We start from the raw sequence: 13,027 nt of genomic DNA on the forward strand, positions 1-13,027 counted from the left end.
CATTTGTGACAAAAAAAAATAAATCAGGTTACAAGTCGATCATCTATTAAATTCAATCCTGGGTTTGTGAAGAATTAGTGTAAATAAAAAACAACTGACCAAACACTGGATAAACAGATGCATCATGCAGATTTCTGTGCTGTGAGCGTTCAGTCCACAATGCATCTCTGAATAATGTACCAACTTCATACAGCAACACAAACAGCTTGATCCAATCTCATCTCACTGAAAAATAACTCCAGAAATATTGTAAAACTGTCCATATCTTCTGACATTCAATGATATCAGCTATGCATTGAATACAAAAACCTAAAAGCACCGATGTAAGAGCTTATATCATATATCTACGCTCAAATAGCACTGTAACAAAAGCTAAAATATAAAGGAACCAGGAAGAATTGAGCACCGTATTTGTACCAGCCATCACAAATCTATATGTACTAATAGTAGATTATTTCCATAATCAGTCATAAAAAACATGGCATTTCATTTGTACAGTACAGGTCAAAAGTTTGGAAACATTACTATTTTTAATGTTTTTGAAAGAAGTCTCTTCTGCTCATCAAGCCTGCATTTATTTGATATACAGAAAAAAGAAAGGCTGGAGTAATGATGCTGAAAATTCAGCTTTGCATCACAGAAATAAATGATAATTTAAAGTATAATAAATTTAAAAACAATTATTTTAAGTTGTAATAATATGTCACAATATTACTGTTTTTTCTGTATTTTTGATCAAATAAATGCAGGCTTGATGAGCAGAAGAAACTTCTTTCAAAAACATTAAAAATAGTAATGTTTCCAAACTTTTGACCTGTACTGTATATTAAAAAAACTGTGAAGCTTAAGTTATGACGTCTGAAAAAAAACAACAACCTGGACTTAGGAAACTCACTCAAACCCACTGCGTGATGCTGGAAACCCAGATCTCACGGACATGATGGAGCCAAACATTAAACACGCTGTACAAAAATACAGCAAATCCACTGAAAACCAGTTAAAGTTAGGAAAACAGTCAATTTGGTTTTATAAAACTGCTTGAAATGTTAGCGTAAAACACATTCACAGTGGAGCTGGAGAAGAAAGGCAGGAGAGCAGCGTCGAGCTCAAGTCGATCAGCTCAAGTCTGAGTGCGTCTTTGGGTTTGGGGAGGAAGAACGCCGTCGTCCAGGTCGATCTCGTCCCTGCAGACACACAGATGAACAGCGTTACACGTCCTTCAGTAAAGATCTGATCACAGACTCGAAACTGTCGTTTGAAGCAGGGCTGCACTGGGTCACAATTTGTTTTCTGAAACACTTGACGTGAGAGTAATGACAGCAGCATTGGGGAAAGAAATAAAAATATATACACTACCGGTCAAAAGTTTGGGATCAGAACGATTTGTAATGTTTTTTACAGGAGTTTCTTCTGCTCATCAAGGCTGCATTTATTTGTTCAAAAATACAGGGAAAAAAAATTACATTGTGAAATATTATTATGATGTAAAATAACGTGTTTCTATTTTAATATACATTAAAATCTAATTTATTCCGGTGATTCAAAGCTGTATTTTCAGCATCATTACTCCAGTCTTCAGTGTCACATGATCTTCAGAAATCATTCTAATATGATGATTTATTATCAGTTGTGCTGGAAACTGTGCAGCTTAATATTTTTTTGGAACCTATGATACTTTTTTTTCGGGATTCTATGATGAATAAAAACTTAAAAAGAAGAGCATTTATTTAAAATAGAAACAATATACTTTTTTAACAATATACACTACCATTCAAAAGTTCAAGGATGTGTTAAATTGATAAGAAGTGATAGAAAAGATTTATATTTTGAATAAATGCTGTTCTTTTTAACTTTTTATTCATCAAAGAATCCTGAAAAAAGTATCGCAGTTTCCAAAAAAATATTTTGAAGAAAAAGTTTACAAAATTGTTTTTTGTAGTAATAATTTTGCATATATTTTAATGATTTATGAGGGTTTTTAGTTGATTTTTGTAGTGGAGTATTGTGTGATTTTTTTTCAGTTTTGCAGAAATAAATTACATTTTAAAGGATATTAAAATAGAAAACATCATTTCATATTGTAATAACATTATGGCAGATTACTGTTTTTTTCTGTATTTTTGATCAAATAAATGCAGCCCTGATGAGCATAAGAGACTTTTTTAAAAAACATTACAAGTCTTACTGACCCCAAACTTTCGAACGGTAGTGTATATAAATATATAAATAATAATCAATAAAAATTCTGAATACACATACCAAATTAACTAAAAATAGGCTTGTTTTGCAGATAATTGCAAAGTGGATTTTCCTGATATTTAATACACTTAATATCGCAAAACCAGGAAAAATTGAGCACCTTATTTGTAGCAGTTATCACAAACCAAAATGTTCTACTAGTGCATTATTCCCAAGATATTACATGTATTTTAACATTGTATAAAAAACTCATGAGAGACTATCACGATTTGGCAAATAATGAAAAAATAGAAGAAAAATAATTAAGTAAAAAAAAAAAAAAAACAGCAACAGCAAACTGTAAATTTCTACGATCATTTAAAACTAGTAGATAAAGTAAGAACGCAGTTAAAGAGATGTTAATATAATGATTCTTTGTCTTGAAAAAGCCTCCTCCTCCTTCTCGCTGAATGAAGAATCATCCATTAGTCTGGTTTGTTTTTCTCTTACGGCTAAACAGACTCCATTTCCTCGTCGCTGGACTCTTCCTTCAGAGATTTGGCCTCAGTAGCGGCTTCCTCTATGTGCGCGAGCATGTCTGCCATGAGCGCTTCCTCCAGCCTCTTCCTCACGCTGTACACCAGATCCTCCTGCTTCCTGTGGACGACGAGTGCGTTTCAATCAAGCACTCAGATATCTGTCATCTTCATTAAACGTTCATTATTCTACTGTAACATACTGGAGCTCAAAACCGCAGGAACCACTCGTGACGTAAGGTCAGACCGGTCTTATTTTAGTATTTCTGATATACTACTAATAATCTGTATTACACTTTATTTTTCTATTTTAATATTTTGTTTTCACTTTCATTTTAGTTAAAATATTAGTCATTTTGTTGTGTTTTCGTATTTTTGTCTACAGTTTGTTTTTTATTTAGTTTGTTATTTTAGTTCTTCAAATTAAAATGTTTTTTGTCTATATAGTTTTTATTTAGTCGTAGTTTGGTTTTCATTATTTTAGTTCTTCAAATTAAACTTTTTTTTGGTCTATATAGTTTTTATTAATTTTATTTAGTTGTAGTTTAGTTTTCATTATATTAGCACTTTAGATTAAACTTATTTGTCTATATATTTATTATTTTATTTAGTTGTTTTCATTATTTTAGTAATTAATTAAACTTGTCTATATAGTTTTTATAAATTTTTATTTAATTGTTTAGTTTTCATTATTTTAGTTCTTCAAATTAAACTAAACTTAGATTTTTTGTCTATATAGTTTTTTAATTTGTTTTATTTAGATGTAGTTTCGTTTTCATTATATTAGCACTTCAGATTAAACGTATTTGTCTATATAGTTTATCATTTTATTTAGTTGTTTTCAGTATTTTAGTACTTAAACTTTTTTGTCTATATAGTTTTCATTTGGTCAGAGTTTGGTTTTCATTATTTTAGTACTTCAAATTAAACTTTTTTGTCTATATAGTTTTTATAAATTTTTATTTAGTTGTAGTTTAGTTTTCATTATTTTAGTTCTTCAAATTAAACTAAACTGATTTTTTTGTCTATATAGTTTTTATACATTTTTATTTAGATGTAGTTTAGTTTTCATTATATTAGCACTTCAGATTATACTTATTTGTCTATATAGTTTATTTTATTTAGTTGTTTTCATTATTTTAGTACTTAAACTTTTTTGTCTATATAGTTTTCATTTGGTCAGAGTTTGGTTTTCATTATTTTAGTACTTCAAATTAAACTAAACAGATTTTTGTCTATAGTTTATTATATTTATTTAGTTGTAGTTTTCATTATTTTAGTTTAAATTAAACTTTGTCTATATAGTTTTTATTTTTTATTTAGTTGTAGTTATTTTACTAATTCAAATTAAACTTATTTCTCTGTATAATTTCTATTATTTTTTATTTAGTTGTAGTTTTCATTATTTTAGCACTTCAAATTAAACTTTTTGGTCTATATAGTTTTTATTAATTTTTATTTAGTTGTAGTTTAGTTTTCATTATTTTAGTTCTTCAAATTAAACTAAACAGATTTTTGTCTATAGTTTTTTAATATTTTTTTTATTTAGATGTAGTTTAGTTTTCATTATATTAGCACTTCAGATTATACTTGTCTATATAGTTTATTTTATTTAGTTGTTTTCATTATTTTAGTACCTATTTAAACTTTTTTTGTCTATATAGTTTTTATTATTTATTTAGTTGTAGTTATTTTACCAATTCAAATTAAACTTATTTCTCTGTATAATTTCTATTATTTTTTATTTAGTTGTAGTTTTCATTATTTTAGCACTTCAAATTAAACTTTGTCTATATAGTTTTTATTAATTTTTATTTAGTTGTAGTTTAGTTTTCATTATTTTAGTTCTTCAAATTAAACTAAACAGATTTTTGTCTATATAGTTTTTTAATATTTTTTTATTTAGATGTAGTTTAGTTTAGTCATTATATAAGCACTTCAGATTAAATTTATTTGTCCATATAGTTTATCATTTTATTTAGTTGTTTTCAGTATTTTAGTACTTAAACTTTTTTGTCTATATAGTTTTCATTTGGTCAGAGTTTGGTTTTCATTATTTTAGTACTTCAAATTAAACTTTTTTTGTCTATATAGTTTTTATTAATTTTTATTTAGTTGTAGTTTAATTTTCATTATATTAGCACTTCAGATTATACTTATTTGTCTATATAGTTTATTTTATTTAGTTGTTTTCATTATTTCAGTACTTATTTAAACTTTTTTTGTCTATATAGTTTTCATTTGGTCAGAGTTTGGTTTTCATTATTTTAGCACTTCAAATTAAACTTTTTTTTGTCTATATAGTTTTTATACATTTTTATTTAGATGTAGTTTAGTTTTCATTATTTTAGTTCTTCAAATTAAACTTATTTGTCTATATAGTTATATTTATTTAGTTGTAGTTTTCATTATTTTAGTAGTTTAAATTAAACTTTTTTGTCTATATAGTTTTTATTTTTTATTTAGTTGTAGTTATTTTACTAATTCAAATTAAACTTATTTTTCTGTATAATTTCTAATATTTTTCATTTAGTTGTAGTTTTCATTATTTTAGCACTTAAAATTAAACTTTTTTGTCTATATAGTTTTTATTAATTTTTATTTAGTTGTAGTTTAGTTTTCATTATTTTAGTTCTTCAAATTAAACTAAACAGATTTTTGTCTATATAGTTTTTTAAAAAAAATAATTTAGATGTAGTTTAGTTTTCATTATATTAGCACTCCAGATTAAACTTATTTGTCTATATAGTTTATTTTTATTTAGTTGTAGTTTTCATTATTTTTGTACTTCAAATTAAACTTTTTTGTCTATATAGTTTTTAATTTTTTATTTAGTTGTAGTTATTTTAGTAATTCAAATTAAACTTTTTTGTCTATATAGTTTTTTTTATTTAGTTGTAGTTATTTTAGTAATTCAAATTAAACTTTTTTGTCTATATAGTTTTTATTTTTTTTTTATTTAGTTGTAGTTTAGTTTTAGTTATTTTGGCACATCAAGTTAAACCAAACGAAAATTAGAAATGTTGCTAAAAATAAAATAGCTAAAATAAGATGAAATAAAATAAGTTAAAATTATTTGCTAAAACACCTTATTGTATTAGACTAGCTGAAATATTAATATATTAATAACAATTTTTGTATTTATTTAGTTTTCGTAAACGATAATAACCCTAGGTTAGACAGAAAAAAATAAACACACATCAAAATGAGTTTATTCCTAAATAGCAGAAGAAAGAAAATGTGTTTTACGAATCAATGATGGGGAAGTTATAACCTACACTGGATGTGACATTAAACTTTGATGTTTCTTACATCACAAGAGAAGATGGCGTTTACACAGATGTTTTAAAAAAACATCATAATATGACAAAACTTCTCCTTAAGGCCCTCTTTCCTGCACAGTTTAGCTTCAGCGCACCTGCTTGGGAGTTTCTAGTGATAGTAATTAGGTCTAGAGCTAAACTCTGCTGCACTGGACAGCTCTGCTTCACTACAAGCGCTGTGGAGTGTATGCTCGTACCTGATGTCTTCATCCGTCACCATGAAGGCTTTGCACAGAGGCTGTGTGGTGTTGAGCCAGACTCCGGGGTTCTTCTCCACCGCGGCGGACAGCTGACCCGTGATGGGAGCCGAGCTGGTGTGCAGGGCGCTCGCTAGAGCCGAGAGCAGCGTCTTATCTGTGTAACCCGGACCCACACCTGCCCAATCAAACACCTCACAGCTTACAACCCCAACACTGCAGTATTCAGTCTAATCAGTGTGTATCCTCCACACTCACCTTGCACTCCTTTAGGAAGATCCATGGTCTTCACCAGCTCCTCTGCGATATCGTAAGTGTTGAGTCCACTTAGCTTTTTCTCCCAGAACAGCTGTGAAATAAACAGACCAACAATTATTTCATGTTTGCGTCACAGGAACTAATTGACTGGACTGATGCTTAATGGTTCTTTTTTTATCTTTTTGGAGCTTGACAGCTGCGTCCATTACTAACGGTCAGCCTATACTGTTAAAGTTTAGGGTCAGTAAGATGTGTTTTTTATTAAGAAATATTATAATTTAGCTAGGACACATTAAATTTATCAAAAGTGACAAAGTATGGAAGCCTGCTTCCTCCACAGGATACTTTCTTTTTTTTTTTTGTAAAGTTTAATGCAACTTTATATCTTAATATCTCTTTTTTTTTTTTTTGCAATTCTGAGAAAAACTGCAAGATAAAGTCTCAACGACCTTTTTATTAATTTTTTTTTATCCTGTGGCAGAAACATTTATAATGTTGCAAAAGATTTCTATTTGTTCTTTTGAACGTTCTATTCATCTGTGAATCCTGAAAAATAAAATGCATCACGGTTTCCACAGAAATATTGTGCAGCACAACTGTGTTCAACATTGATAATAATCAGAAATGTTTCTTGAGCAGCAAATCATCATATTAGAATGATTTCTGAAGATCATGTGACACTGAAGATTGGAGTAATGATGCTGAAAATTCAGCTGCACATCACAGAAATATATTACAGTTTAACAGATATTCACATAGAAAACAGCTGTTTTAAATTATAATAATATTTCACAATTTTACAGTTTATTATTTTTTTTTTTGCTATTGGTTTTTTTTTTTTATCAAATAAATGCAGCCTTGGTGAGCAGAAGAGACTTTCAAAAACCATTATAAAAGTTTTGCATATTATTTCCTTTGTGAGCAGCTGCAGCAGATGTTGTGATGTTTACCTGTCTGGGCTGCTCCACAGCTTTCTGAGTGTCTGTCTTAACCTTGTTGCTAGGGTGATTTGTGACCTTGGTGACGGGCTGCTTGAAGATGGACGCCGTCTGTCGGACCGGCAGTGACGTGTTCAGATCCGGTTTACCCTGAAAAAAGGCACCGGACACAAACATTACCAACAGCACGACGCAGAACGCTGAAGAGCGCTTGGTTCAGTCGGATGTGTCTACCTTGCTCTGACCGTGATCGAAACGAAGCCGCTGCCTGTTCTTATTCAGCTTGCTCATGAGCATCTTCCCTGTGCGGAAATCAAAGGAGCTGAGATCCATGGAGTTTCCCAGATATCTGGCCAGCTGTGGTTTACTCCGAAACTTCTTCCCTGTTGGACTAAGAAGGAAATGAAAGATCAAGAAATATTCCTTATTGTCCAGAATGACAACTGCACTTCCACTGCGTAACCAGTCACCCGACAAATAATTCTACTGTTAAACAAGAAAGATATATATGCATTTACATTTTGCATGTTACAAATATAATAAAAACACACACACATATACATATATATATATATATATATATATATATATATATATATATATATATATATATATATACACACACACACATATATAATGTTTTTTATTATATTTGTAACATGCAAAATGTAAATGCATATATATATATATATATATATATATATATATATATATATATATATAGATATATAGATATATATATGTTTTTATTATATTTGTAACATGCAAAATGTAATGCATATCTAAATGCATGCATATATATATATATATATATATATATATATATATATATATATATATATATATATATATATATATATATATACACACACATAAAGTCTGGAGTAATAATGCTGAAAATTCAGCTTTGCATCACAGAAATAAATTATTATTTTAAAATATAATTAAAAAATAATACCAGTATTTTAAATGGTAATAATATTTCACAATATTACAGCATTTTTCTTTATTTTTAGTCAAATAAATGTAGCCTTGATGAGCAGAAGAGACTTCTTCACAACACATTACTAATTTTACCGATCCCAAACTTGTGAACAGAAGTGTATAAAACAATAAATATTAGAAAGACCCCTAAAAACTGTGTTGGTACCTTAGTAAAGTGACATTATCAGGCGTTATATCATGGTGCAGAGGATAACTAGCATTTATATAAAATCTATATTGCATAAACTGAATATTTTGAATAGCATCCAGCTATTCTCTTGATAAATAAGCGATTATTAATAATTAGTTTCCTCATTAATTGAACTTTTGCTGCCGCTGCATCACTTAACAATGTTATCCGATTAAATATCATTAATACAGTGCAGACTCGAATATAAACGATAGTCAGACTACAGGGAAATATTTTATTCAGTTTAAACTCGAACAGAACATTAGTTAAACTAGATAAACAAAACAAAAACAATGAGTTAGCATAGCTGCTAGCGCAGATTAGCGTTTAGCGCTAACGTTAACTCGCACGAGTCGAAAAACTCGGTTAGCTTCACGTACGCACGACAAACAACAATAATCTGGAATAATAACGTACTAGAATACTCAGTTAGCCGATTGAGGTCGGTTTTGATTGTTAACTATTATATAAAGGCAGTTTTCTCGGCTCGCTGGGCTCCGGCTAATCCCGCTGCAGTACCTAAAATAATAGACATCACTTTTCCCCGCGGACAAGCCCGACTTTCTGGTCACTTCTTCCCTTTTCCAACCATTTGGGAGAGCCGAGCACTCCCACCTTTTCCTCTCCATGTTTCTCCCGGAGTCTCTCTGGAGGAAAAGCTGTGGATGTTTAGGGTTAAAGGCGGCCGCTGGCGATGCTCTCGATCCGCTCACCTCTCGACCTTCTGACTCGAGACTCTCTGTGAACCGAGAGTCGACTCGCAGTTCATTCATCCGCGGAGCGATAAATATGTAAGAAATCCTTGTTTAAAAAAAAAGAAAAGCGCTGAAAACATATTTGCTGTAATTCTCGGGAGGTCCGTAGCGATTTCAGAGTCGATTGTTGTCTAACAACGGTGACTCGAAGAATCGGATCTTTCTGTTCAGTCAGAATCGACTCACTGTATCAAGAAAGTGATTCCCATCGCGTAAAAGACGCAAAAACTTTTAAAGTATATATTTTAAATTAATTAATTATCTGATATTATATATAGTGACCAATCTAAATCAAACACACATTTAAATAAAACTAAAAATAAATAACATCAAAGGTAATAAAAATTAAATTAAAAAAGACCTTAAATGCATTTTATTTCAGATAGTTGCCAAAGCACGATTTCTCTTTTTGTGTTTATTTTAAGTACTAAAATTAAATAAACTCAAAAAAATAAAATTGTATATCAATGATACTAAAATAATGCAGAGATCTGAAGCCTGATTCATAAACTTATGCACATTAATCCAAGCTTTTAACTGAAAATAAAAATCAATTCATTAATAACATTCAGGAACCAGGCTAATGTAAAAAAAACATACTGTATTAATATTGGTAAACTCGTGCATGTATAGCAGGTGATCATAAAGCACAACAAACACCTCAGACTCATTTTCTTTGATTTATTAACGAGCATCACCAGTAACCCGCGGATGACGTGGAGATCACAACAGAATTAAAAGCAGAGTTCAGGTCCACCACCACCTTCTCAATAACAGAACCGCAGGAGGACTCAGTGGAAACAAATGATGAAGCTTTTTATAGAAACATAGAAAACACGCCGGCATTACATCTTTAAAGCCATTAGATTTTAATCGTGAGACTCTTTTCTCTCGAGAACAATCCACACTGAAAAATAACCATGAGGGAAAGATGGATCGAACGCTCCAAAAAATAAATATCACATTGTTTGTTAGCAGTGATGACCAGTCTGATGTCTCCATCTTCAATCCATCTAAACTACAGAAGACTGACCTACAGGAACAAGAAGAGCAATGTCAGTAACAGTCAACGATAAGTCACTCTGACAAGCAGCAAAAATAAAATTGTAGCAAAAATGACTCAAATCCATTTAGTTTTTACTGTTTGAGCAGGTTTTTATATCGCTCTGTAGTGTCTATGGAAATAAGTCATTGTTCTTGAACTCCGGACGGTTTAAACATGACAAACCTTCCTCTAATCATCCTTCTTGAACTTTCCGTTGATGTAGGGAACGTAGTCCATGATGAGCCTCCAGTCTGTGAAGTACACGAGCGCAACGCCTCCAACTCCACCCCAGACCGTGAGCGTGGGAGCCCTGCAGGAGCAGAGATTCACAGCTGAGGGATCACACTTCATACGCAGAGCTCTCTAAACGATCAAACTGTGCTGTTAAATCTGTCCCACACTCGATCTCCTCTAAGCTTTCGGTCTCTTCTAGTGTAATTCTGGAGCTGAGTAAAGGTCAGAATAACTGCAGTAATATCTCCAGATGAACTCTTACTGGACTGAAGCAGCTCAGCTGTTACAGTTCGATTCTCCATCAATCATTGTTTGTAGGAGTCTCAAATCTGCATCATCAGGGATCTGTTTTGAGGGGGCGTTTGTTTTCTCAGAAGCTTTGACTTTCACGTTGTTTCCCTCAAGGTTCGGAGGAATGATCTTCACAAAGCCTCCAGAACATCCTCACATCTTCTGAGGAGCCTTTATTTCTTCATCTCTCAATCACTGCATTATATGTTTGGATCATTTACATCTCATCTCATCACTGGAGATATAGATCACAGACTGATATTTAGATCAGTTTATCTGCACATCGTTCTCTTAGAAGGAACACTGATCACAAGCATCAGAATTTAGTCATAAATATCAGCATTTAGGATCATTATGACTTTTGCATTTTTTTTCATTACCTTAATGTGTCCGAGTGTTTTTGTCATTCTTAAAATGTAATACAGTAAAAACAAAAAAAAACAAACAAAAAAAAAAAATATATATATACATACACCGTAACACAATGCTATAAATTTAAATTGGCATAAATGATAATTTACTTTTTATTCTTTTTTTTTTTTACATTATTTTTTATTTTTTATGAAATTTTGAGGCAACATTTAATTTTTTTTACATTACTTTTATTTATTTTTTATGAAATTTTGGGTTAATTTTGTTTTAATAAAAATAAAAAAATTTTTAGATTTATTATTCTTTTATTAAAATTGAGCTTCATATTCTCACTGTATATAAATATATATATATATATATATATATATAGTCTTTTTTTTATTTTTATACTATTAAGAAATCAACAAGATTACCAAAATAGAATCATCATCATCATTAAAATTCTCCTAAACTACAATTAATTTGATAATTAAGTTCAATAAACACAAGAAGGTGAAGGCAAGAATCCAGTTAGAGGTTAAACTGTTATTAATGTTACTATAAACCAGAACATGAAGCTTCTTCAAGACAAGAGAAAACATAAGAAGCTGTAAAATCATCCTAAAGTACTTGATTTTATTCTCATCTCATTGAAGAATGTAAGAAGTATTTCTGACACATTTCTCTGGCTTTTTATCGTTTGTATTGATGACTGTGTACTACAATCACAATAATAAACACAGATAGCTGCCACATTCATAATCAAACAACAATGAATAAATCATGTATGCAGTATGAAGCAGGATTAACGAAAGAAAGAGCTGAAGAGTGTGTTATCGTGACCTGAGCTCGTTAGCTTTAGCATGCTACAGTCAGGTCGCCACAAGGACAACGCTGTTAATAAAAAACAACGCGTAATATTCATTAAATGTCAGGGTTGTCTCGCTGTACGGAGTTTTACCGTGTTCTTACCATGTTTTCGCGACAGATACGTATTTCTGTCCGATTATTTTGCCCAACATGATCAGAGTTGTGTGTCGAGGAGGACGACCAGAGCAGAAGCACAGGAAACTGCGGATGACGCGTCATCAACTGAGCGACCTGCGCGGAAGTTCGTTATCGAGCGGCTGGTACAGAGTAAAAGTCTCCAAATTAAAAGTGCGATAAATTAATTTATTTAAATTGTATTTATTTTTATTTTATTTTATTCTAAAATTGTGCTATAAGTTTTTTTATTTCTGTCTTAAAGGTTAAAAGTAACACATCAAAAAAAAAAAAAAGATGCTACGGACATAATAAAGTACGATAAATTAATTTATTTAAATTGTATTTATTTTATTTTATGATTTTATTTTATTTTAGAATTGTGCTGTAAAGTCTTTTTTATTTCTGTCTTAAAGGTTTAAAGTAACACGTCACAAAAAAGATGCTACGGACATAATAAAGTACAATAAATTTATTTAAATTGTATTTATTTTTATGATTTTATTTTAAAATTGTGCTATAAAGTCTTTTTTATTTCTGTCTTAAGGTTTAAAGTAACACGTCACAAAAAAAGATGCGTACAAACAAAGTACGATAAATTAATTTATTTAAATTGTATTTATTTTTATTTTATGATTTTATTTAATTTTAAAATTGTGCTATAAAGTTATTTTCTTTTTTATTTCTTTATTTTTAGTTTAAAGCGTCACAAAAAATATGCGTACGGACATAATAAAGTACGATAAATTAATTATTTAAATTT

General features: G+C 30.2%; 2 protein-coding genes across 3 annotated transcripts; both read right to left on the minus strand.

Moving 5' to 3' along the window:
* Positions 1-933: 933 nt before the first annotated feature.
* Positions 934-9,452, minus strand: LOC109105749 (methyl-CpG-binding domain protein 3-like). Of its 2 annotated transcripts, none has more exons than XM_042713437.1 (7): positions 9,124-9,452; positions 7,665-7,821; positions 7,443-7,580; positions 6,493-6,583; positions 6,235-6,412; positions 2,689-2,835; positions 934-1,184 (listed from the first exon to the last, which is right to left on the minus strand). In XM_042713437.1, exons 1-6 carry the CDS (start codon positions 9,375-9,377, stop codon positions 2,691-2,693), a joined length of 963 nt encoding a protein of 320 aa, XP_042569371.1. In that variant the 5' UTR covers positions 9,378-9,452; the 3' UTR covers positions 934-1,184; positions 2,689-2,690. The 2 variants fall into 2 exon arrangements, with proteins under 2 accessions (XP_042569371.1, XP_042569378.1); XM_042713444.1 differs by having other exon boundaries at positions 9,220-9,446.
* A 574-nt stretch (positions 9,453-10,026) lies between these two features.
* LOC109105774 (cytochrome b-c1 complex subunit 10) lies at positions 10,027-12,384 on the minus strand. The gene is given in 4 exon segments (XM_042713453.1): positions 10,027-10,392; positions 10,588-10,714; positions 12,253-12,302; positions 12,304-12,384. Coding segments are annotated over 3 exon segments (237 nt in total). The 5' UTR covers positions 12,370-12,384; the 3' UTR covers positions 10,027-10,392; positions 10,588-10,593.
* Between the last annotated feature and the right edge of the window lie 643 nt (positions 12,385-13,027).

Source organism: Cyprinus carpio, chromosome A2 (genome assembly GCF_018340385.1).
Source record: "Cyprinus carpio isolate SPL01 chromosome A2, ASM1834038v1, whole genome shotgun sequence".
In the NCBI taxonomy this organism is placed as follows: domain Eukaryota; kingdom Metazoa; phylum Chordata; class Actinopteri; order Cypriniformes; family Cyprinidae; genus Cyprinus; species Cyprinus carpio.

Coding starts and splice junctions, on each gene's coding strand:
- LOC109105749 (XM_042713437.1), bottom strand. CDS start 9,377: ATGAATGAACTGCGAGTCGACTCTCGGTTCACAGAGAGTCTCGAGTCA. Junction 6,584..7,442: donor CTGTGGAGCAGCCCAGACAG/GTAAACATCACA, acceptor TTTATTTCACAG/CTGTTCTGGGAGAAAAAGCT. Junction 6,413..6,492: donor TCTTCCTAAAGGAGTGCAAG/GTGAGTGTGGAG, acceptor TTGATTGGGCAG/GTGTGGGTCCGGGTTACACA.